This window comes from Electrona antarctica (assembly GCF_951216825.1).
Source record: "Electrona antarctica genome assembly, chromosome: 14".
Taxonomy (NCBI): Eukaryota; Metazoa; Chordata; class Actinopteri; order Myctophiformes; family Myctophidae; genus Electrona; species Electrona antarctica.
Window position 1 is genome coordinate 15,767,430 of NC_136795.1, and position 24,658 is coordinate 15,792,087.

The 24,658-nt window shown below is 43.5% G+C and overlaps 3 protein-coding genes across 3 annotated transcripts in view; 2 read left to right on the top strand and 1 right to left on the bottom strand.

Moving 5' to 3' along the window:
* The window catches only part of kcnj12b (potassium inwardly rectifying channel subfamily J member 12b), a 214,749-nt gene that overhangs the window by 22,532 nt on the left and 167,559 nt on the right, over positions 1-24,658 (top strand). The gene's annotated exons all lie outside the window — the stretch shown is intronic.
* Positions 5,734-19,142, bottom strand: LOC306937484 (elongation factor Tu, mitochondrial-like). Its single transcript, XM_079521286.1, has 10 exons — positions 18,958-19,142; positions 17,828-17,874; positions 17,553-17,706; positions 15,654-15,820; positions 14,695-14,964; positions 13,888-14,020; positions 11,259-11,363; positions 10,796-10,947; positions 8,462-8,581; positions 5,734-6,662 (listed from the first exon to the last, which is right to left on the bottom strand). Exons 1-10 carry the CDS (start codon positions 18,992-18,994, stop codon positions 6,483-6,485), a joined length of 1,365 nt encoding a protein of 454 aa, XP_079377412.1. The 5' UTR covers positions 18,995-19,142; the 3' UTR covers positions 5,734-6,482.
* hspbp1 (HSPA (heat shock 70kDa) binding protein, cytoplasmic cochaperone 1) lies at positions 19,288-24,329 on the top strand. The gene is made up of 8 exons (XM_079521287.1): positions 19,288-19,443; positions 19,720-19,843; positions 20,865-21,084; positions 21,313-21,537; positions 22,433-22,588; positions 22,983-23,079; positions 23,187-23,298; positions 23,808-24,329. The coding sequence occupies exons 2-8, from the start codon at positions 19,724-19,726 to the stop codon at positions 23,877-23,879; spliced, it is 1,002 nt and encodes a 333-aa protein (XP_079377413.1). The 5' UTR covers positions 19,288-19,443; positions 19,720-19,723; the 3' UTR covers positions 23,880-24,329.

Genomic DNA, 24,658 nt, shown 5'->3' on the forward strand with positions numbered 1-24,658 from the left:
AGATCCCAGACTGGTATAAAACTCGCTTCACGTGCTGCAGCAGTGAATCTTGTGTTGGTGGAATGTGTTCCATCGTTTTGTTCTTCTGGCAGAACCATTCTCGCCGTGCTTCATTGACAGATTCCAAATCACTTGTTTTGTCATACATGATGACTGTAAAGCGCTCAAGAAGCTGAAAGTGTTGGGCATCTATGGTCACATTAGTGTATGGATTTTCTGTCATGTAGGTGAAGGCCTGGGTGACCTCAGGGTAGGAATTCCAAGCCGCCCATGCTGACTTCTTCCCTTTCCCATCGAATGCTGATGTTGTGTCACAGCCTGTGTAACAGTGGAAGACCGGAAGTGCTGTGGACTTGTCTTTGCCCAGGGCATTGCAGATGGTGTTTATATGAACATTGGTGTAGTTTTTGCCAGTGCCAAAAGCGACCCAGATGTCTGCAGCTGGATACTTGGTGAACAGGGCATGGAACTTACCGATGAGGATAACAACAACATCCGTATCCACAGTGCGTATCAAGCAGGTAGAACAGCCATGTACCAGGGCATCAAGCAGGTGAATCACTATCCTGGTGTCTGCCTCTTCATGGTTACATGGCAGCATGTAGTGGCTAATGTCTGTGCCAACCACTGTGATGCCAGATGTAATGAAGACCAAAAACTACACCAATGTTCATATAAACACCATCTGCCATGCTCTGGGCAAAGACAAGTCCACAGCACTTCCGGTCTTCCACTGTTACACAGGCTGTGACACAACAGCATTAACCAACAGCATTCGGTGGGAAAGGGAAGAAGTCAGCATGGGTGGCTTGGAATTCCTACCCTGAGGTCACCCAGGCCTTCACCTACATGACAGAAAATCCATACACTAATGTGACCATAGATGCCCAACACTTTCAGCTTCTTGAGCGCTTTACAGTCATCATGTATGACAAAACAAGTGATTTGGAATCTGTCAATGAAGCACGGCGAGAATGGTTCTGCCAGAAGAACAAAACGATGGAACACATTCCACCAACACAAGATTCACTGCTGCAGCACGTGAAGCGAGTTGTATACCAGTCTGGGATCTGGGCCACGTCTGAACTGGCCCAGCAGCCAACACCCAGTCCAGAAGGATGGGGATGGACATTGGATGTCGACAACCAGGTCTGGCTTCCTGTGTGGAGCACTCTACCTATGGCGTCAAAAGCCTGCAATGAACTGGTAAAGTGCGGTTGTAAAAAGGGTTGTGGTGCAAGATGCTCATGTCAGAAGGCACACTGGAATTGCACAGCTCTTTGCAGTTGTAATTGTGACAGATAATTTGAAGTTGAAGATTATGTAAATATGTTGCTAGAATGACCGTATTTATTTGATATTGGCACAAATAAACATCTAGTGATATTCTCAATGACCTTATTGCATTCCTTGACCCAGATAATGTATATTTTGACACCAAGATTGACCTTCTAAGTGGCTTAGAAGCCGAGATAGCGGCACTTATAGATATTACATGGCGGCACATCTTTGAACGCCAAGATGGCCGCCTTCTGACATCTTGATGACGTGGCCCCCCTTCCAAAATGAAACGTATGGTTATGGAGAGCATGTGGAAACATTTTGGCGCTTTTAAATATGGCCTTAAGCTGCCGGGCTACATAGCTAAAGGCATTAGAGCTATGGACCAGAGCTAATCATAGACCTACCTGACACAAGTGTCAGGTAGGTGACACAAGTCACCTACCTGACACAAGTGTCAGGTAGGTAGGGGTGGGGTTCATGCACCATTCCATGGGTTAAGATTAGGTTGTTGTTTTTTCTTCCTTGTTACTCACTAAGGCTACTCACTAAGGCTCCATTCATGAGCCGGACAAAAAAATAACTTTTTTCAAAAGGTACACTTTTTATTGGATACAGCAGCCAGCCAGCCATATTTGAATGCATCAACTATTTAAACTATTTAAGTATTTTTCAGGAAGAAAGAAAGAAAGAAAGAAAGAAAAAGAAAGAAAGAAAGAAAGAAATAAAAGCCCTACATACAGGAAGGCCTACATGTAGAGACATTCTTTGTCACCATGCCAGTCATGAACCAATTAAATACAGCCACCCTGTCACAATAAGTCACAACGAACTCAGCAACCACAACACAACACAAACATAACCTGTTTATCAGTCTTCAATTGAACATTAACATTTGGAATTGTTGGCTGAACGTCATAGCCCATAACCTCTAGCTCGAAGCAAAAGGAAATAGCTACCGGTAATTCACTCATAGGATTATTGAAGTGATCAAGCACTCGTTTTTACTAACGGGTCACGCTGCTGCCTCGTGCATCATGTGCAAATTCGAAACAGGTGGTACGCAGGGCCGTTCAGTGACTTCTACGAGTGCTTCCAAACTCCAACACTTAGAAAAAGAATCACCTGCACAGAATTTCTTGTCAGAAAGTAGCTCATAACATGTCTACGGTGGATTTTTATGAAACAAACGCTTTGCAGATTGAAAGAGGATAATTCAAGCTTTCCCTACAGCTGCAATGTCGGTGAGTTTAACGTTGTTTAATACAAGCAAATCGCAAAAGCAATTTGGTCAATGGAGGTTATTGCAATTCTAGATTCATCCCATTATAAAATAAATCTATAGTTGCAAATTGCAGCTAATAGTACACCGGCTTGAATCACACTAGTATACACACAGCATACAACACAAGCAGCAAAGAAGCAAAAAACAAAGTCCCTACCTTGAGCCGTCTTCTACTACTTGACTTTATCAGTTGTGTAAGTGATGCCATGGGTCAAACTTTGGAACCCATCCCATTGATGGAGAGATAGAGCCTCTAGCTTTCTCTCTCTAGTTCATGATGAGCCCTCCAGCAGCGTCTCCAGTCATCTCCATCCTCCATACATCTGGCTAGCTGGCCAGTACTTTCCTCCCAGTATCAATGGCACCGACCAGCCTCATTCTCCTGGCTGCTATCTTCTCACTCAGCTGTGGATGTTTAGTACTGCACATAGCATTCTGGTGTAGTGCAGTGGTCAGGGATTTAGGGCAGGCTCTAGGGTCCAGCATTCACAGCATGTCACAGGAGAATGACTGAGAAAGAAGCTGTGCTTGGGGGTCTGGGGTCATCACCCTTGCTCGTGTACCTGTGGAGCAGGTTGAGAGAGACACCATAAGCTTTGAGTAGGCTATAAGTAAGTAATATAAAACAAATCACACTCGTGTGAAGTGTCATCATACATCATCATATTCCGTGCTCAGCCAATCAAATAATTTCCATGGTACACAGTACACACACACAGACACACAAAGCTGGGCATAGGAGGGGCTAGCGCCCCACAAAAAGAAATAAAGCGATCTGACCAAAAGCCACATACTGTGTACACTGTCACAACTCACTAGCAACAACAGACAAACATACACAGCCAGCCTGTATACATATACTGCATCCTTCCGGTTACAACATATTATACAGCCTAGTAGTATAATAAATATAGCCTATTATATCCTGTCACAACACAGCCTACTATACGTAGGTGTACATTAGCTCTGGTCCATAGCGTTAGGAGGAAGCTAGGAGACATCCTCCTAACACTATGGACCAGAGCTGGGTGTGCATATACGTAATGTTAGTTTTATATCGGATAAATAATACATTTTAGGAAGGAATAAACGGTGGGGACTTTGGAGTTTGGACATGCCTGGACCCGTATGGTATGCCTTGAAATAAATTGAGATAGAAATCTAGACGTGCAATTCAGGTTGTAACACGTTGGTTACTTTCAATTAAATCATCATTCGTAAACAGTTAAGAATGAAGTTTCATACAAGCTTTGGTGCTGTGCCTGTGACACCCCAAACAAACCATTGTCTGTATATTTATTCTACCAGTAAGGCGCCCTGAGGGCGAGAAGCGGCCTCGCCCGTGCACGCATCCGCCTGGGTAACGGCAGACTGCTGGGCGAGAGCTGGCGCTTTGGCATGGGGGGTCAGATCAACATATGGATTGGAATGAATTCTGTAATGGCCATATAAACATAAGGGATGTCAGAACAGGTCAGCTCCACATATGGAGATCTAAGGGTGGCAGCGGAGGCAGTGTTTTGAGTGTACAGGGTTGATGAGGTCTGGCCATATATGGAGCGTGTCTTGAGTGTACAGGGTTTGATGACGTCAGATCAACATATGGAATGTCAGCTCCATATATGGAGATCTAGGGTGACAGCGGGGCAGTGTCTTGAGTTAGCCGCAATTTGCAACACTAGATTTTTTTTAAATGGGATGAATCTAGAGTTGCAATACCCTGTATTGACAATCCCATTGATCCAAATTGCATTTCCGATCTGCTTGTATGAAACGACATTAAACTTACCAACATTGCAGCTGTAGGGAAAGCTTGAATTAGGGTGAGGGACGATCAACATGTCAGAACAGGTCAGCTCCAAATATGGAGATGGAGGCGTGGTGTCACGAGGCGTGACCATATGGAGGCGTGATGTCACGAGGCATGACCATATATGGAGGTGTGGTGTGACGGTTTTCATAGTAAATGCGACCTACAGTCGCAATACATGTGACCATAATGACTATGCACAGTTCACTTCAAGCAGACACGCACCTTAACATACAGTACGTACAAACATATTTATGTATGTTCATTTCACCCTCCCTCTCTCCCACACACACACACGCTCTCTCTCTCGCTCTCACACACAAACACACACACACGCACACACACACACACACACATACGTAGCACTAGCAAACTCACCTGCAGAATAAAAACAAATCGACCAAGCAGTTGGTTTAATTTATGAAGATGAATTAACTTCCCTTTCAAACTGTCACAGACACACTTGTTGTTTCTGAGCAGTTTTCACTTCCTAACATGTTGCCTAACAACCCAGACTACTCCACTCAACTTCCATGAGGTGTAAAGTTACATTATAAGTTGTTTATTTCACTCGTTTTACTGCTAAAAGGAGCTCACGACGCGTCCGTCTGTTTGCAAGGGGGGAGGGGCGTGGCTACCGGAGGCTTTTAAAGAGCGAGCTTTCCTTGAAGTTACCACGCCCCAAAAACTACAAATTAAATTATATAATATTAATAATATTATCAACCAATCATGACCATTCATTTGACATGCATGACCAAAATAAGGTATTTCTTTGCAATATCATATGAAATACAAAATGTGCAATTCATTTCAGTTTCTGGTCACAGTATTATGTATTTCAGAATGGCGATCTGCAGCCCCCTGCTGTTGAAGGTAAACTATTTAAGTATGAGATTAGGTGGATGTTTTTACTCACACGGATGTACCCTTCTAGTTATTCCTTATCTTGATACATCATATTGTTATGACTGTTGCATTCCATTTAGGCTATCAAATATTGTTTATTTATGCATTTATTTTGTTAGTGGTGGTCTGGTGGAAGACAAAGCTGCTGAAGGCATGTTCATAGCAATACACTGAATTTTTGTTTTGTTTTGCTGAATACCAATTAGCCCATCATTTAGTACCTATATATATATTAATGATTAGTGGTGGAATCAAAGGAGCCCCAACCTGCCAAGTAGGCTACCTTCAAAGTAATAACATTTTTGGTTTGAATTGCAATAATATATTTTCCGCTCTTTTATATAATTGGAGTTATTATACGAATCTGCTAGGGATTTATTTACCTTAATTGTCTTTTATCCATTTCACGATTAATCACTGTGTAAAATAAATCAACAAAATAACAGTATTTAAAACTTAGTGGTTAACCATAATCTTTTTATTATGGCAGAATCAAAATGAGGAGCCTCTTCGTCACTGTGGCAATAACAGAGGTGGAGAATCAAGCGAAGGTGCCAATCATTTCATCATCATACTTCCTATCCATATATCTTCTCTCTTTGTTTTCACATATAGATGCTTGTTTTTGTCCTTCTTACAGACAATCGATTCCCTCAGTAAAACTATGGCTATGTATGTAGTTGAGAGGATCCACAATCAAGGTCAGTGATCCTAAGTGAGACAGAAGTTGAGGGAAAACACAAATGCAATGTTCTATGAGAAGTAGTTGTAGGCTTGACAGAAGCAAAATTCCAAGAAGAAACTCAAAACAATGATGCATCATGTACTCCTAGCTGAGCTGCACCACCTGGCCCATCATGTAGCAAACCACCACATGGAGGCAACACTTTGAAGCCCTGTGTCGCGAGGTCTCCTCTGAGCTCGGCTACCAGTACCTACGTACTGCCATGTCTCATTCCAACCAAGGACAAGGAGTCTCCTGCCACATCCCCAGCCCACAGGCTCAGCTCCAGGACGAAATGACTGAGGGGTCATTTGAAAATGGCGAGGGGGCACATCTCCTTCTTAATATAGTAAAACAATTATGTACACATTTTTAAACTGAGGGAGCATAATTTGGATCAGACGATGCTTGGCCCACTCTGGCACCGCCGTGGTGCCAGGGTGGCCCACCGAACATTCCCTCACCCTGGCCCTCTAAACGCCCCCAAATTTGACTAGATTGTCCTCCTCCGTCATGGTCAGGATGTCCGTGACCAGGCCGGTGCCAATGGTCTTGTTGCCGTCGCGCAGAGTGAACCGTTGGCCCTTCTCGAGAACCATTGGCTGGCGGAGCGTCAGACTCAACGAGGTGTCCTCCCCAGGCATCACCATCTCCTGTAGGGAAAATAAATGGGGGGTGGAGTTATGGTCATCGTCCATTTAACAATCATTCAAATACAGACAGAACAGCTTTAAAAAAAAACATGGCGCTAGCGATACTAGATGGCCGATGCGGCTCCTTACATCCCCAATCGGATATATTTGGAGTAAAATCAACAATGGATACAAACAGTACATAAGTACAGACTACCTTTTTTATATTTTTGGGGTTTTCTGCTGTTAGGATAGTACAGTTGAAGTGTGACAAGGAGTGGCTTGCAGTGTAGGGCTCGGAAATCAAAGATAGAGCCCATAGGCCATCGGCACCCAAATACTATTTCTGAAGAAACTAATCTCACGATTTTGTAACCCATTTTTTTCACCCAGTCTCAATTATCTAATGTAATCCTGGGCTCTACTAGCCTGACACTCAGCCTGAATTTTCATTTCGTTTCACTCCATTATTCAGTCTGAAAGCCCTCCCTACTACCGCCGTTTCTGAGATGGGCGTTGACAAAGAGGCAGTCTTCGGCGATTGGTTCACCCTTAACCAATCACAATAGTAGCAAAGCAGATGACAAGGCTCCGACCGCAGCAGGCTGAACTTAGCCGTGGTTGAGGGCATGTCAGCGGGGGGGGACAGAGCTAAATGGCCGGGGCATGGGACTCGAGTGCGAAATTGCGATTATGCAACAGTTACCAAAAAAAAAAAACACGTCAACTCAATGTCATTGTAACTAACATTTTCGAGCGAAAAAATAATTTTTTGAATGAGACTTTCACCCAGTATGAAGCTAAATGTGACACCAAAAGAGTAGCATAAGTTGCTATGCTACTGGCGCAGCCATGTTTGTTTGTGTCTGGACGGCGCTGTTGTTTTGACGTCATCGAGTTGAAACGACGCTGATTCGTCGGTCAGATTTCCAACCGAGTCTCAGACCTCCTTCGAGAGCGTCACCAGACCCTGAATCGCCTGAATATATTTTTTTAATGGGCGTGGCTAGCGATTCAGGGGCTGGAGCCAGGCTAGGGCTCTACACTCCCTCTGCCAACCTGAAGAGAGCAACGGCACATGCATGAGGAGTCCACTCCAAGCCGCTTCTTTTCGCCTGACAGGGGGGAGTTTCCCCCGGTTGCGCATGGAAGGAACACGTTATTCCAACCAGTTCCTTTCCTCTCCATCAGTAGCCTGGGCACCATTTCATTTCGGGTGGGAGTGGATGATATCGTTACGTCATGTTGTAGTATTGTTTTGTAGTCGACAGGCAGGAACAACAAACGGGAACTTCCTTTTCCCTCAAACCAATTTTTCTCAATAAAAGCTGCAGGCTACGAGAGCTTTTATTGTTATTCTTTCGGTTTGAGGGAAAAGGAAGTTCCCGTTTGTTGTTCCTGCCTGTCGACTACAAAACAATACTACAACATGACGTAACGATATCATCTGCTCCCGAGCGGATCATATACCCGAAATGAAACAGAGACCAGGCTTTCCTCCGAGGTGGAAAGCCTGGTGAGGCGAGGTTACTCCATCAGGCGCCCCGGCTGGCCAGGAGGAGGCAGTTTAGAGACCAGGGCTACTGCATGTTTTTTGTGAGGGTACCTTCCCTAGGGGACACAGGGGGGGGGGGGGACATGCAAACTCCACACAGAAAGGCCCTTTTGCCAACTCCGCCTCAGGTTTAATTAAATTAATTAAATTAAATGAATTTCCTTTTAACAGCACCAAAATAATATTTACGAAAATCAAATTTAGCCATGAGAGACTGTGTCCTACTTGATTGATCATTGATTAACAGTAACACACACACACAAACCTTATCAGCTGGCAGGGTGACTCTAACCGACATGTCCCAAGTTAGAGAGAACATTACGGGCATGAAGTTGCTGACAAATGGCTTATGTCTGCCTCCTTCGTCCTTACTCAGAATATACACCTGCCAAAGAGAGAGGACATCACAGAGGTAAACGATGTGAAAAGACATTTCTTCTTGTCTTCTTGCCTTGGATGGCAATTGGATGATTTGAGGCATTTTGTTCCAAAAATGTGTTTAGCAAAAATCCACCTGTTGGTGGCGCTATAACAGGCCAATGTGCAAAGGGTGGGTTATATTCCTCAGCCTAGTGGGAAAGTCCATGAAAGATTTCACGTAAATTGCACGCTCCGTTCATGATTTGAGGCTTATTGTTCAAAACGAGCCAATCCTGCAAACTTTGAAAGCCAATGTTAGCCAATTAGGATAGAATCTGAAATATCGGACAGATCCGTCTTGAACATATAGAGATAGGCCCTCATTTATCAATCGAGTGTAAAATCTGCCCCAAATTCGAGTGTAGGATTCGTAGTACACCCACGTCGGGTCGGCATTTACAAAGTGATCGCAGACAGCTGTTTCTTCCTAATTTCATTCCTAGCAGTGATAAATGTGACGGCTGAAATCAATCTGGCACGCCCTATGAAATCAAGCCTCGCCCTCGTTTTTGCGACATGAACAACTGCAATACGACCTGGAAACCATGGTTACAGGAAGAAAAAAAGTTTCACTCGCTTGCCTAAGTTGCCTTGCTGCCCCTGCCCCCCTCCCATACACACACACACAGACGCACGCACGCACACGCAACTTGTTGTATCTTAAATAAATAAACCTGCATGAATTAAATAAAGCTGTAGGACTACCCTGTCTGTTTCTCCTCTCGCTTCGCTTCCCTTGCTGCCCGCCTCACCCCCCCGCACGCACGCACATATCGCAATTTGCAAGCAACTGTCACTGTGTTGTTAGTTGTATATTAAATTATTAAAGTCTTTATTCATTTAATATACAACAAGATATATTAGTGAACGAAAACCTGAACCTGTGAACCATGAATTATATAACAAATAGGCGCGCACACACGCTGCTGTTTTGTCTATCTGTCTCTCTCTATCACTGTGGTCCGTCCGTGACCAATGACCATGCACGTTCGTTTCGACAGTCTATTTAAATTGCCTCGCTGTCAACTGTCAATTATATGAATATTGCAGCCAAAACCATAGCCTCATGTGGCACTGGACAGTGGTGGTGGGTGGTGGTGGGCTACAGGCTGGCTTTAGCCTATACTATCTCCGATGCGTTCCCACTTGCGCTGGCACGGCACATTTGGCATTCGAGCGACGCGTCGGGTTTATTAAACGAGGAGGAGATTGCACATACTGTAACTCCAGAAAGACATCGGCCTGCTGTAGATTAGGCTACAGTAGGCTACCCAAGTTGGGACTCTCCGCAGCTGCAGCGCTGCACTATACTCTCCAACGTCCCGTCATGGAAATATTTCAGCACAGACAGCCCAAATCCTCGCATGTATGTGCTCATCATGCAAAACACTGTTTAAATGGCTTACGCACCTAACTTGCAACATTGTTTTTAAATGCGCGATTTGAATTGCTTGCTTGTAAAGTTGGAAATCTCCTACTAATTTCATATGACACAAAGACACATCGTTCATGTATTCCTTTCCTTTTTTTTCCTTTTTTACATTTAGCCCATATACATACCTATACAGTTTTATATAAACATTTTAGGAGTGAATACATATGTTTGATGCCTGTGACAGCCTCTCAGCTGGTCAAACAATGCTGCTCCGCTGTTCTACGACAGAAAAACAGGTGAGGACAAAGCGTACGACAGCTCCCGACCAGACGTGGTTTTTGTCTTGGCTCAAGTTCAAATTCAAACGTTGGCGCAAATCGTAAATTTCGGCGTACACCCATATTTTGGCGTACGCACGGTTGATAAATGAGGGCCATAGTGTGTAACGATTTGCGGGATTTTTGGACAGAATCTGAAGGAGTAATATCAAAAGTCTGCCTCCTGGTGGCACTATAACACGCCGTTCTGGAAAAAATGGGGCAGAGGTTCATTGTTGGCATCCAGGGGGTGTGTGTGTAAAATCTGGCATTGACCGGGTTAACGGTGCCGGAGATTGGTAACAGACGGACGGACACACGCACACACAAACAGACGGAGTGCAAAACATACTATCTCCCCATGCCTTCGGCCTGGTGGAGACAATTATTAATAATAACCCAGCTGAGTGCTGGCTATAGAGGAGAACAGGGGGGTAGCAGTTAGTTATAAGTAAATAAACCGTATGTATATGATGTGGCTTCAGACCTGTGCCTGGACCTTCTGGTGTGGCTTGATGGAGCCCGGTTTGCTCATCACCATGCCTCTCCTTAGGTCCTCTCGTTTCAGACCTCGGACCAGAGCGCCCAAGTTGTCTCCTGCCTCTGCCCGATCCAGAAACTTGTGGAACATCTCAACACCTGATCCAGACAGGAGGAATGAAATACAATTCAGGCATTTTGCAGCATTTTGCAGAGGCAAGGTAAACAGTGTAGTGCTTAAACTACTGCTTCGTTGCATTTGCTTTGTTGGATTTCACATAGAAAAATGACAAAATCACCAATCTTTAAGATTATAACTGTGTCACTGAATTTGTGTGTACTTTTATGCAAATAAAATGCAATCTGATGCAAATAGAAAGAAAAGCAACATCATGTCTATATTTGTTGCATTATAAAATCAGTCTATCTAAATGAAACGGATGGTTTTTCAGTTCTCCCTTTTCACTCACCTGTGACCACAGACTTGAAGGAACGATTATGCCCCACAAACTCACAATCATCTCCCTTCTTTATAATTCCCCTCTCCAATGTTCCAGAAACAACAGTCCCCCTGCCTGTAAAGGACAATTTAAAGTATTAGCACACAAACGATATAAACAAAGACAAAGAATTAACACTTATTGCCCCGTCTTTATCTCAACTTGGCATGCCAAGGAAAACATCTTAATCTTTCAATAATAGCATATGCACAACAACTCATATTGTTATTTTCACCACAAGACACCAGCGCACGACAAAGTAAGTGCATCATTAAAATGTCTCCACAAACTGCCTTTTGTTCCATTATGATAAGAGCGACACACCAATACATTCTATCGTTTGCAGTTCTATACACCCCATGTAGTAGCCAGCTGCTACACGACTAAAATGTTGACTGAAGGCAGTTCAAGGCACTAGAATAGATCATGTTTATTTTCATTTTGCACTCCCATGTATACAGCTTACTTGCGGTGTGCAAAAGGTAAGCATGCAGAGGCTTAAAGTGGCTTATAATGATGCCCTGAGATTTCTACTTAAATCCTAGATGGCACTGGCCAGTCAGTCACCCATTTGTAACGTGTGGAATCCACACATGTGAGGCTCTGTTAATGCACTCTATGTATGGATTTATGTCTCGCCTGGATGAGTCCCGGTCCCGGAACAGTAGGATATAGTAAATCCTGAGAAGTCAGCCTCTATTTATGATTTTATGTTTTCTTTAATTATTTGTAATGTGTGATGTCTATGATCTGTATGTACTCCATGTATAACCACTGTGTCTCTCTTCTCCGGAATAATCCTTATGCTTTCTTTCTATGCTGTAAAGAAAAAGGTGTCCGTGTTGCAGAACTGGTGATTTAATAAACAAAAAATAATTAAAAAGAACAAACGTGATCAGCCAGGGTTCTAATTCTGTATCAACTCTCAGTAGCAAACAAACAAAAAAATATCTCTCTTCCTCTGAATAGCGTGACCGCTTCCCTCTACACCAGAACCGAAAGTAAACACAAGATATCCCATAATACTCCTTGTCAGAGCGCTCAGCCCGCCAACACAGTTAAAGGAACAATCCCCCTGTATATACCAGCTTAAGGTTAGACATGGTCCCCGTGTGACTGGAATAAAGTTTGAATTGAAACCATCTCTCATTTCTTTTCTTTGTTATTTTAACTCTTGAGTCTGAAAATGAACCAAGCGTTTTTGCAGAGAACAAGCTTTATTCAAAAGCCAATAACCTTTTTTTTTTTTTTTGTGTCTTTTGCGACAATCAACGTGTAGCCAAATATTCTGTGGCTCTTGATAGGTTAGTAAAAACGATCAAAAGGGCTGGCAAGGGCTGATTTATGTATTTACTCCGGCTAGAACTTGCTAGAACTATAACTATCATTTGGTTGGTTGTCCAACAGGAAAATATTATGATAAGATCTTGAAATTTGAATATTTCTGCCATATCACCCACCCCTACGATAAAGTATAAAATTGGTCTTTAAGGACAACTGGAAGTTGCATGTAAGCTGCCCTATAAAATCTCACTGCAGAAATGGCATTTGGGTTAGTCTTGCCATACCTCATTACCAATCACGGAGTCAATTTTCATTTCTATGCTGATGATACCCAACTATATCTTTCTGTAGATCCAGATGATCTCTGTGCCTTAGACCCGCTGTTGACCTGTCTGTCTAGCATTAAATGCTGGATGAGTGAGAACTTTCTCAAGCTAAATGAGGATAAGACAGAAGTTCTCATAATCGGTTCTAGTGAGCAGAAAGAATCGATAAAAAGCAGACTTGGCAAACTGACTGTAGAAAGTAACAGTACAGTAAAGAACTTGGGGATCACTATTGATTCTGAACTGAATTTTAATTCACACATTAATCATGTTACCAAGATTGCCTTTTTTCATCTTAGAAATATTGCACGAATCAGAGCCTATTTGTCACTGGACGATGCAAAAACGCTAATCCACGCCTTTGTTTTTTCTCGGCTTGATTACTGCAATGCACTTTTTTCTGGATTGCCTAAGAAATCAACTGACAGATTACAACTTGTCCAAAATGCAGCAGCCAGAGTCTTAACTAGAACTAAGATGAGAGAACATATTACTCCAGTCTTGGCCTCATTGCACTGGCTTCCGGTTGTTTTTAGGATTGATTTTAAAATTCTTTTACTTGTTTATAAAGCTCTCAATGGTCTCGCACCTTCCTACCTACATGACTGCCTGCCGAAATATGTCCCAAACCGCCCCCTAAGGTCTTCCACTGCTGGCCTGCTCGCTTTGCCTAAAAAAATGGCAACTAAAAAATACGGGGAAGCAGCTTTTTGCTTCTACGGGCCGACGGCGTGGAACAAACTCCCACTGTACCTTCGACAGGCAGCCTCTGTAGACATTTTTAAAGCTCAGCTCAAGACCCACTTTTACACCCTTGCTTTTAATTGATTTATCTGTCTTTTTAAAAAATGTTATTCATGTCCTCACTGTATTGTTTATGCCCTGCTTTTCTTTTCTTTTTTGTGTAAAGCACTTTGAGCTGCATTTCATGTCATGAAAGGTGCTATACAAATAAAGTTTTATTATTATTATTATTATTATTATTATACCTGGGATTGAGTAGACCCCTTCAATGGGCAGCAGGAAAGGCTTTTCCAGCTCTCTCTTGGGCAGGGGAACATAGTCATCCACGATCTCCAGCAGTTTCAGTATGGCATTGGCTCCAATGTCAGGCTGTCTGTTCTGAGATGGAACACAAAGCACTGTTCAGATGCCCTCATCTTCAGCATTTCACTCGCAGGGCTCTAGCCCTCCTCCTAAATAACAGGGATCTCACATAGGACACGCAATGGCGACAAGAAGTCGTTGACCAGCCTTGCCAGCCTTGTCTGCACTGTCTGCCTCTGCACAACCTCTGCCTCTGTTCAACCGAATTCAACTTTGACTCCTCCAGCTGATAGAGTGGGCGGGATTGAACGGACCAACTTCGCAAAGAGACAAACAAAATGACTGTGACCTGAATTCCCAGAGTTGTACCAGACACTCTGGACTACATTGATTTAAATAGGATAAATCAAATTCTGCAAACAAATGACAATTTTCAGCATTAGTGTCTAAGTAAAATACTTTTTGGGAGTTTCATCTTGATCCAAGAATTGTTTCGATTGTACGACCTATAGTTCAACGCCACCATGTAGTCAATTTGAAGAATTGGAGTGTCTTCCTTGGCCTACTGGGAGTGTGCATGCAAAGCAAGACACTGATTGGTCCAGTGATTTACAAGCTTAGCTATGCACACCATGAGACATACAGACAAGACACATGGACAGGGGCAAAAACATCTCAAAATGGTGTTAGTGTTGTATTAAGTAGTGCGGCCTGGTGGAAATAAGAATTCAACAAACTATTCAGCTCACCTCCAGGGCGCAGAGGGCGGAGCCGATGACGACCGGCGTGTTCTCGCCATCGTAGCCGAACTCTGTGAGCAGCTCGCGAATCTCCAGCTCTACCAGTTCCAGCATCTCCTTGTCGTCCACGGCGTCGGCCTTGTTGATGAACACCACCACGTGCTCCACGCCGATCTGCCGCGCCAGCAGCAGGTGCTCGCGGGTCTGCGGCATCTGGCCGTCGGTGGCAGCCACCACCAGGATGCAGCCGTCCATCTGCGCCGTGCCTGTGATCATGTTCTGTTGGGGGAGGGGTGTAAATAACATCATGTCTTTTTGTTCCATGGATGTTGTTCATCATAGAGAAATGTGAGCACTATTTGATGGAGCTCCCATTGGTATTATTGACACGTTTATTCTCCCCTTGTACCATTTCTATTGTTGCATCGGAAGCAGTTTAACCCGTATTTCATGCACGCATGTAAAGGTGCTATACACTTGGGGCGCCTGCTGGCCTAGCAGTCCAGGCGCATGCCACATATAGGCTCTGGCCTGACGAGTCCTGTTCGAGTCCCGTTCATGATGACCTTTACTGCATGTCTCTCCCCGTCTGTCTCCCTCTTTCCTGTCTATCTTCACTTCTTTAAAGGCAGAAGAACCCAAGTGCTATACACTGTAGCCCTGGGCATCGAGCAACTAAACTGGTTTATTAAGCTACAAACAAAGTTATTTTATTTATTATTTATTTTGAGTAAACTTCCAAGTAAAAGTCAAAGTAAACGGAGCATAATCCCACCGTATAATCCCACTGCAGCCACCACACAGCATAAACCGATTTAACCGAGACAGACGGTGGCTTTTACTGCAATAACAGAAAGACAGCTCAGTCCATGTGACTGACAAAGAGCATGTGCTACCTCCACAACCCAACACTAGATACACGGATGAATATGGATAGATTAAATAAAATACATGGGAATGTAGGGTACCTTTACATAGTCGGCATGTCCAGGACAGTCTGTGTGCGCGTAGTGCCTGTTTGCTGTGGAATACTCCACATGCGAGGCATTGATGGTTATTCCCCTGGCCTTCTCCTCAGGGGCGTTGTCAATGTCCTCATATTTCTTAAAGCTTGCTCCACCAACCTCTGCCAGCACTGAGGCCAAGGGATACGGTAGGTTTTATATTAGTTAGATCAGTGTCACTCACTTCTATACACACAGATGCGCGCGCACGCACGCGCGCACACGCACAGCCAAAGAACAGAACATGAATTCATAAGAAACATATACAGTGAGGGGAAAAAGGGTGGGTGGGGGGGATTCAGATTTTACAGTGGATGTCTTCCAACCACCTCAAGCTGAACCCAGACAAGACTGAGCTTCTGTTCATCCCAGCTAAGTCCTGCCCTATGCGGGAGCTAACTATCTCCGTAGACAACACCCTGGTAAAGTCTGTCCCGACAGCCAGGAACCTTGGTGTTGTCCTGGACAGTCAGCTCTCGTTCAAAACACACATCACAGCTGTCACTAGATCCTGTAGGTTTACACTCTACAACATACGACGAATTAGACCGTTCCTCACCCAGGAGTCAGCCCAGCTCCTAATCCAGACAACAGTCTTGTCAAAACTTGACTATTGTAACTCCCTCCTTACTGGCCTACCGGCATGTGCACTTAAGCCCCTCCAACTGATCCAAAATGCCGCAGCCCGCTTGGTCTTCAACCAGCCAAAATTCTCACACGTCACCCCCCTTCTCCGCTCCCTCCATTGGCTCCCGGTCGCTGCCCGCACAGAATACAAAACTCTGATGCTGGCATTCAAAGCAACCAAAGGCATGGCCCCCCCATATCTCACAAGTATGATCGTACCCTACAAACCCTCCCGCGCACTCAGATCAGCCAACGCAGGGAAGCTGGAGGTACCTTCACTAAAAACGCCGGGACAACGCTCCACACGTCCCAAACTCTTCTCCCTTCTGGCTCCAAAACTATGGAATGCACTTCCCATCACAGTCAGAACTGCAGCCTCACTCCCAATCTTCCGCCGTAGTCTGAAAACCCACCTCTTCAGACTCCACCATGGCCCGTAGCACTTGCCCTAGCCTAGCCCCTTAGATAGCACATTATGTAGACTTAGATAGTATTCTAAACAGACTTATAGCTTGTTATGTAGACAGCTCTAGAATTGCACTTTATGTAGTCATAGCACTTTATAGTACACATGTATAATATATTATATAGTATAGTATGTATAGTTAACATAGATACTCCACTGTTACGTTCTTAGTTTATGATTCATGATACCTACTTTTTATATATGTGATGTATGCCATGCTTTTGTTATTGCTTAATGTAAATCGCTCTGGATTAAGAGCGTCTGCTAAATGCCTAAATTGTAAATTGTAAAATTGTACGGGGGGCCAGTTTCGAATTGCAGCCGTCCGTAGGTGCCCTTTGAGAGTGGTTTTGAAGGAGTCATGGGATTCGCATGTCTTAATGACTGTAGGTAGGGCGTTCCACATGTTGGTGGCATAGGAGCGAAAATAATTTAGTCCCTTGTTTGTGCCGAATCTGGGTTGCACATGATTTGTTGCACTTCCTCTGGTGTTGTGGGTGTGGAGTGGACTTTGTTAACATTAAGGAAGTATTTAGACAGGTACATGGGTATCTTGGTGGTGTATCGAATCTTGTGGACCAGACTCATTGCAAGATGCTGTACTCTGTCGTCGACCCTAAGCCATTCCAGCCTGTCAAAGTGGGCAGGGGTGAGGTGGGTTCAGGGGGTGAGGCCAAGTAGTAGCCTGACCAGTTTGTTTTGGGAAGTCTGGAGCCTTGAAGACATCACATTAAAGTTACATTGTACACATATAAAGGTTTATGCTCTACCTTTGGTGATGGCTGCAGTCAGGGTGGTCTTGCCATGATCAACGTGGCCTATTGTGCCAATATTTACATGAGGCTTCTCCCTCGTGTACGTCTTCTTAATCTTTGCCTCTGCAGCAAATGTCCGCCGATGAGCAATAGTCAGGGGTACAGCACACTATCACACAGAGGGGAAACAAAACAATGGAGTTGATTTTGTATTGTTTTTTAGCAGTACAATGACATTATTAGCCATGCATAATTATCCGGTGTGAAATTAAACGTGTGCAGAAACTGACCAGTTTGATGGAACTGTGCAGGAGGCTGGGCGAGGAAACCTGGAGAGCTAAACAGTAAAAATCAACATGTGAGGAATATTTTGTCTCAAACAAAGCTATAGATTATGGCATGATCATCTTTACACCCAATAATATAAAGCAGTTTTCACTCAGTGGTCCGGCCAGGGACCAGTGGTCCTTGATGGGGTTCCAGGTGGTCCCAACTAAAGAGTTGGTAACCAAATGGAACCAATAGACCTTTAACTCTTGAGAGTGTAAAATGAAACCAAATGGACCCTTTTCGCTCTCAAAAGTTAAATTATTGTTAAACATCTGCATTACTTAATTTACATGACGTCTACACAATTAGAGCATGTATAATTGATAGTCTGTTATCTGTAGTAAATTAATGTTATAGAGACAAATTATGAGGTGATTCACAACAGTCTATGAGCACACGCGTTCAAATTTGATATCAATAATGTTAGCACAAAGTAAACACTGCTTTAGGGTGGGCGTTATCTTTAACTACAGCTCATCTGATTGATTAGTGGCAGCGGTGGCCGAACGGATAGCGGAGCGGTCTTGATACCGGAAGGTCGCCAGTTCGAATCAGCGGTCCGACACGTTAAAATTACCACCGCTGAAGTGCCCTTGAACAAGGCATTGAACCACTACGATGAAATGTGTTCTATGAGCAGGGCCTGGCTGGAAACAAGTTCTTGAGCTTAGCCCAGATACCCTGGGTAAATATAGTAATCATTTCATTTAATTTCATTCATTTCCTTCTCAGTTAGGAAACTGGCTAGCTAGTTTTACACTCTGGCGAGAGTAAAACTACACAGCAAAGCAAAGTCGATCTTCAAAATTAGACAAAACAAACCAACGGCAAAACGTTTGGTCGCAATGGCATTAATCCATGCCATTTTTCTGTCCTACCTTACTGGTATTTTAATGCACACACAGCTAGCGATAAGCTAGCGAGTGACCTTGCTCTCCTGAAGAAGAGGAGCATCCTCATGTTTTGACACATTTCTATAGATATTATCATTGTACTGTATAATATGTATGAAAAAGAATTAATCAAATATAATTAACTACACAAAGACACGGCTTGAGTGTAAGTACTTTCTGCAGAATAGATGATTTACCAGAGCAACACGCACGCAACCCCAACAGCGCCGCCATCTTGAACTGTTGATGATTGTGTCATTAAAACGCGACATTTACAATAATGCTTTAACATTACCTAAACTACACTAATATCCACGCAGATGTATTTATTTGACAAATATTTAAACTTTCCATAAGAACACATTTTGTACGCGTCTCGCTAAATGGGAAACGCTGCTGGGAGAAACGTTGTATTGAAATGTTAAACACACCCAAACCCCGTTTGAAGAACGTGTGTAAAAACTACACTGTGCGTAATGCCTGACAGTTTGGTTTGGTCTAGGCTTTACGGTAAGCATGGCGGCCCCCTTGTCAGCATGAGATCATCTAGCTAGAATGTTCCAGTGTGTTCTTATTTCTTCATTTATAAGTGCTGCTCCCTGGCTGTATAGCCTTTTAAGGACTTATTGGGAGAAACTTGAAAGCGGAATTATCTGACACATTTGTTCTGGACACTGGAAAAGGTACGTTAATGCGACAAATGGTGAGGTTGTCTTTGGTCAGTTGATGTGCTAGCCATGGTTCACATGACGCTCGTACTTCATGACAGTCATGTTTCAGGGCTAATGATGTGCCAATGGCAACTATTATTGACAAGCTGAATGGATGGTGGATTAGATTACTAAATCAGTAATTTAAGTCAACTAACGTTTATTAATTAAAATAAATGTGTTATTGTTGTGGTTTTATTTATGGGATTTATTATTATGTGATCCAAAGTTTACTTCTCCATTTTAAAGAGCTATGGCAGAAGGCAGAAGAGTTCCCCACAACCTCCAGGGTGTCCTACAGTTGGCACTGGCAGCTGGCGATGGTGCTGGCGATGGTGCAGATGCTGCCCCCATTGAACCCATGTCAGAGGAGGTACAGTCATGTTCAATAATCAATACATCAATTGGTGGCGCTGGCGCACATAATCTCATCAATGTACAGTATGTTGCATTCCAAGATCAGAAATAAAAGCCCCTGAGTTTGTACTTCACATTCACACAGTAGGCCTATTGTAAAATGTATGGGCAATAAATCTCTTTCACTGTTGTTCTTTCACTAGCAATACTATTCTTTTAGCTACAGTGACATCGCATACTATAGTACGTGTGAATAGGGGGAAATAATGGACTTCATGTGAGTGTTTGATTTGCAAACAAAGGTGTTTCTTTGCCTCCTTTCCGTGGCTTTGGGGCTTGAAAAATCAATATTATTCATCATCATGTCCTGTATTCATTCATTATATTGGTGGTTGTTTCAGCCAGGACCCTGTATTAACAATATGTAACCATAGTTTTGCGTTAGATACAGAGAAAGATGTCATGACACTTTCTTGACCGAGAAAGTTACACATGTGTACATGTGTACACACTTCTTGACTTTCTTGACCGAGCTGTTTTGGAGAAATATCACTTCCATGATCAACCCTCTCACCGGGGGAGAGCAAAATAGCCTGCAGACAGATAACCTTGCATGTTTTTCTTCCAACTGTTCAAAAGCGATATAATGCGAGTTCAATGCTTTCTAATTGGAAATCTTTTCCACAAGTGTTTCAAAAGTGTTTTTGTGAAAAAGTAAGACTTATTCGCATTTTGAGGTGTTTCCATTCAGGATTTTATAGAGCCTTATTGCGCAAAACCACGGCTTTATGGAAACATGGTTACTGTCGCACAAACCTAGCACTGATACTGGTGTTGTTTGCACTTCCCAAGACATTGGTGGATTTGGCCTGGATGTGTGTCTCAAAGCATTGCTAATGTAGCCTGGCATTAGCCAGACTGATAACATGGATTCACTCACACCTTGCTCCACGGTATCAGTCTGGGCCGTGAACGTGTGAGGGAATCCACATTATCATTACTAACTTACTGCGGTCTGCGGTTCTCTCTTGTTCCAGAGGAAAGAGTGGCTGAAAGGAGCCCTTGCAGAAGTATCTAAAGGACAAATGGATGAGGTGGCGCAGATGAAGCGGTGCTTGGCCGTCCTACGCCAAGACGGCGTGAGCGTACGGGAGAGAGAGGGAGAGGAGGAGGAGAGAGACGAAGATGAAGAGGATGAGCGGGAAAATGCTCTGGAGTACCTGTCAGACCTGTGTGAGAACCTTGACAATGCCAGAGGTAAGTCATACTGTACTGCACGTGGCATGAATGAACCCATTAAAACCCGGGAAAGCTTCTGTGTAACCACTTTAAACTTTATTTTATATGTTGGCTATTCAAATTAAATCTTTTAGTCGCAATTATTTTGAGCGATAATTAACAGTTGAGCAAAATCCCATAACCGTGACTGCCCCTAATTCAATGACTCCGTCCTAACAAATGTTCTTTTTATCCGACGACCCACAGACCTGATGGTTCTGGGTGGACTGGACGTGTGCATGACCCGGTGCCTGTGTCATGCCCAGAGCGGGGTGAGGTGGCGCGCTGCCCAGCTCGTCGCCACCTGTACCCAGAACATGCCGGAGGTGCAGTGCTACCTGCTCAGCATGGGCGCGCTGCCCAAGCTGCTGCAGCTGACGGACACGGACCCCAGTCCCACAGTCAGAGTCAAGACCCTCTACGCCGTGTCATGTAAGTACATTTTGTTCACCCGAGGCCTGATTCTACAAATGTAATGGTCAAGAGGTGCACGCACATCCACACATTTCAACGTGTGCAGGATCCAAAATAATAACTAAGAAATGAAAGAGGAGATCCGCACACCGTTTTAAAAGCTCCCAATTTTTTTTATTGACAACAGAGCGGAAAACAATACAACGTTTCGGCCTCAGGGTGCAAAGTGCTGGCACATATAGGACAACGTCAAGTGGTGTCGGTCACATCAGTTTGTGAGTGGAGCAACCTGGGACTCGCTCCGCCCTATTTTAGGGTTGAAATTGATGATCACCTGGTATGTGTCAGAATCAGTCAAATATTCATAAAATATTCAAGGCACTCATAAATATATGCACCAAATAGAACCACATGACATGCCTATAGTATATAACAAAAATAGTCCATACAGGACTGGCTTTATGTATGGACGGTAACGGTGTGCAGATCTCCTCTTTCCTTTCTGATTCTACAAATGCCTTCGAAATCAGTGTCCGTGGACTCCTCCCACATCTGAAAATGTTTGTGCCAGAGACACCCCCCCCCCCCCCCCCAACTCTGCAGAAGGAATAACATAAAATAGCAGCTAACAAGCTTGCAGTGCAGCACGAATGATGTGCTGTGAGCTTGTATATCTGCTAATTTTGAGAACCACCATTCTAAATCATAAGAGTTAAAACTTAATTTGCTATATAGCACCATTATATACATTATACACCATCATATCCCATGGCTTGCATTATTTTATTGTATGTTTTACTAAAACTAGAGCAAAACTAAAAACCTAGTGCATAATAACATATGTGCTTAATGACCGCCAGTCATTATTCTCTAGTAAAACAGTGCCTTTTGTTTCTCTAATCCGTCACTCCAGGTCTGGTTAGGGAGCAAGAGGTGGGCCTCCGAGCGTTCCTGTCTCATGACGGCTTCTCGGTGCTGATGAGAGGAATGCAGTCTGACAACGAGAAGCTAAGGACCAAGTCGGCCTTTCTGCTGCTCAACCTCCTCACAGCGCACCCAGAGCAGAAAGGTAGGATGGGTTATGTAAATATGTACTTGACTCATTAAGGGGCACAGTGCTGAAGTGTACGGTGTTGAGGCGGCAGGCCCCCACTCAGCCAGGTTACAGAAGTTGTTTTGTGGCCACAGCTTCAGAAGTGGCTACAGTTCTAGCAATACAGTGAACTGGTGGCAGTAAAGTGAGAGCTGTATAATACTGGAAAAATACCAGCAAAAATCCATAAATAGCAATTGGCAATGTGAATGGGATCTGTACAGTCCATATCTGTAAACTATTACAGGTTACTTTTTGGGTTATCACTGAGCCTGGTGGCTAACAGGGCTTCAAACAAAACAATTACACCAAAAGCATTGTGCAACAAAGTCTAAATGAACCGTAATTGCCATTGTAATCTCTCCTCCAGACACAGTCCTGTCCATGGGAATGGTGCAACAGCTGGTATCGGTTCTGCGGTCTCCCCACTCCACGTTTCACGAACACGTCCTTGGCGCCCTCTGCTGGTAAGAAAATGTTTTCTTTCTTTCTGCCATGCATGAACGTTAGCTCAGTCCAGTTTACTACATTAGAACTCTTCCATCTTATTCAGTCTATTTCATCCCCTTTGTAGTCTGGTGGAGGAGAGCCCAAAGGGGGTCAGAGAATGCAGGAGTCCCTCTCTGAGCCTGGAGGAGCTGCTCAAACAGCGAGCCAAAGACCTCCAGGGCAAAGAAGAGTGTCAGGTATAATGCATCTAATTATTAATGTGTTAACCAACTGTGTGTCAGTAAATGAATGGACAAGTACTTACTTTACTTAGAAGCAGATGAAGCAAGCAAGTTACAGACTAGTAAGGGTCAATTTAGAAAAGGAACCCAGAGAACCATGGGTTCCATTGATCTAAAGTGAAGCTGTACTGGAAAGAAATATCACTCTGTTGTAAAGTCCTCATTGAAGGTTGCAGAAATGCACCAAACACAATTCAACAACTGACATGGTGCGTTCACAGGGGAAGATGTAAAAGATGCAGTCTATCATTCATTGTCAATGGAAGCCAGTGACATGACTTTGCAAAGACGCAATGATGCATGTAGCTGCTCCAAATCAACTCGCAAACACGTCTTTGCGTCGTTGCGTCTGCCTGTGTGAACTCACCATTACGGTCATAAAGATTGATTGTGTGTGTCGTCTGATCTGAACTAATTGAGATGAATTACAAATATATTGCATTATACATTTTTGTTTCCCATAGGAAGAACTAGACTTCTGTGAGCGTTTGAGATCTGTGTGCTTCAGTGGGGATGATAACACAATGGATCGCTGAGCTCCCTCAGCCCCCCCTTCCGTCACAGGCCTTGTCAAGGATTTCACAGACATGGACCATGATAAATGAATGTTGTCCATTCATTTATCATGTTAGTGGACTACAGGAACCCTCTCAGAGGGCAGACTTCTCTATTGTTCACAAATCTGATAAGGACCATACCGGCCAATTATTCAGAACTTTGGCTATATTTTGTACATAGACCATTATCTGTTTTAATTGTTTTATTTTTAGGTTTTGTTTGTTTACATTTTGTCAATAGTTATTAAAATAGTGCGCATATTACCTGTATAACTGCGTTAATGTTGGGTAAAACATTCTGTGGTTATAAGTCATGGATATTTGAATCCTTTCCCTTTTCATCTGTAGACTTTCCGAATCAATTCACATTGTCAAAATGTATTAAAATTCAGTGATAACATATCTTGGATTAAAGCAAGTTTGCAACTACCTTCTGGTTCAGCCAATTAACCATGTTGTGAGCTGTGAGGACCTGAGTTCCAATCCAAGTCTCGGTCTCGCATGACTATCCTCTCTCTGCCCTTTGTTTCCAGTCTCTCTATAATCCCCCATTTAAGAAATAAATTATGAAAAATAAAGCAAGTTTCACATATGAATATTGATTTTCATACTGTGTGAAATTAAGGGAATCCAATGGCATCCTTGAACATCAAACAATGTGCAGTATTTAGAAAATGCTTACAAATCACAGCATACATGACATTACTTGTGAAGTATGCTGTGAGGGTCGCCCTGCTGTCTATTCTTGGCCCTCTCCT

What these genes read in the sequence shown, in the direction of transcription:
- LOC306937484 (XM_079521286.1), bottom strand. Translation starts at nt 18,994, where the DNA reads ATGGCGGCGCTGTTGGGGTTGCGTGCGTGTTGCTCTG. An exon ending in GTTGCGTGCGTGTTGCTCTG is followed by an intron (nt 17,875 to 18,957) that starts GTAAATCATCTA and finishes TTTACTGTTTAG; the next exon opens with CTCTCCAGGTTTCCTCGCCC. An exon ending in GACTGCAGCCATCACCAAAG is followed by an intron (nt 15,821 to 17,552) that starts GTAGAGCATAAA and finishes CCTTGGCCTCAG; the next exon opens with TGCTGGCAGAGGTTGGTGGA.
- hspbp1 (XM_079521287.1), top strand. Translation starts at nt 19,724, where the DNA reads ATGGCAGAAGGCAGAAGAGTTCCCCACAACCTCCAGGGTGTCCTACAG. An exon ending in GACCCTCTACGCCGTGTCAT is followed by an intron (nt 21,538 to 22,432) that starts GTAAGTACATTT and finishes CCGTCACTCCAG; the next exon opens with GTCTGGTTAGGGAGCAAGAG. An exon ending in GTCCTTGGCGCCCTCTGCTG is followed by an intron (nt 23,080 to 23,186) that starts GTAAGAAAATGT and finishes TCCCCTTTGTAG; the next exon opens with TCTGGTGGAGGAGAGCCCAA.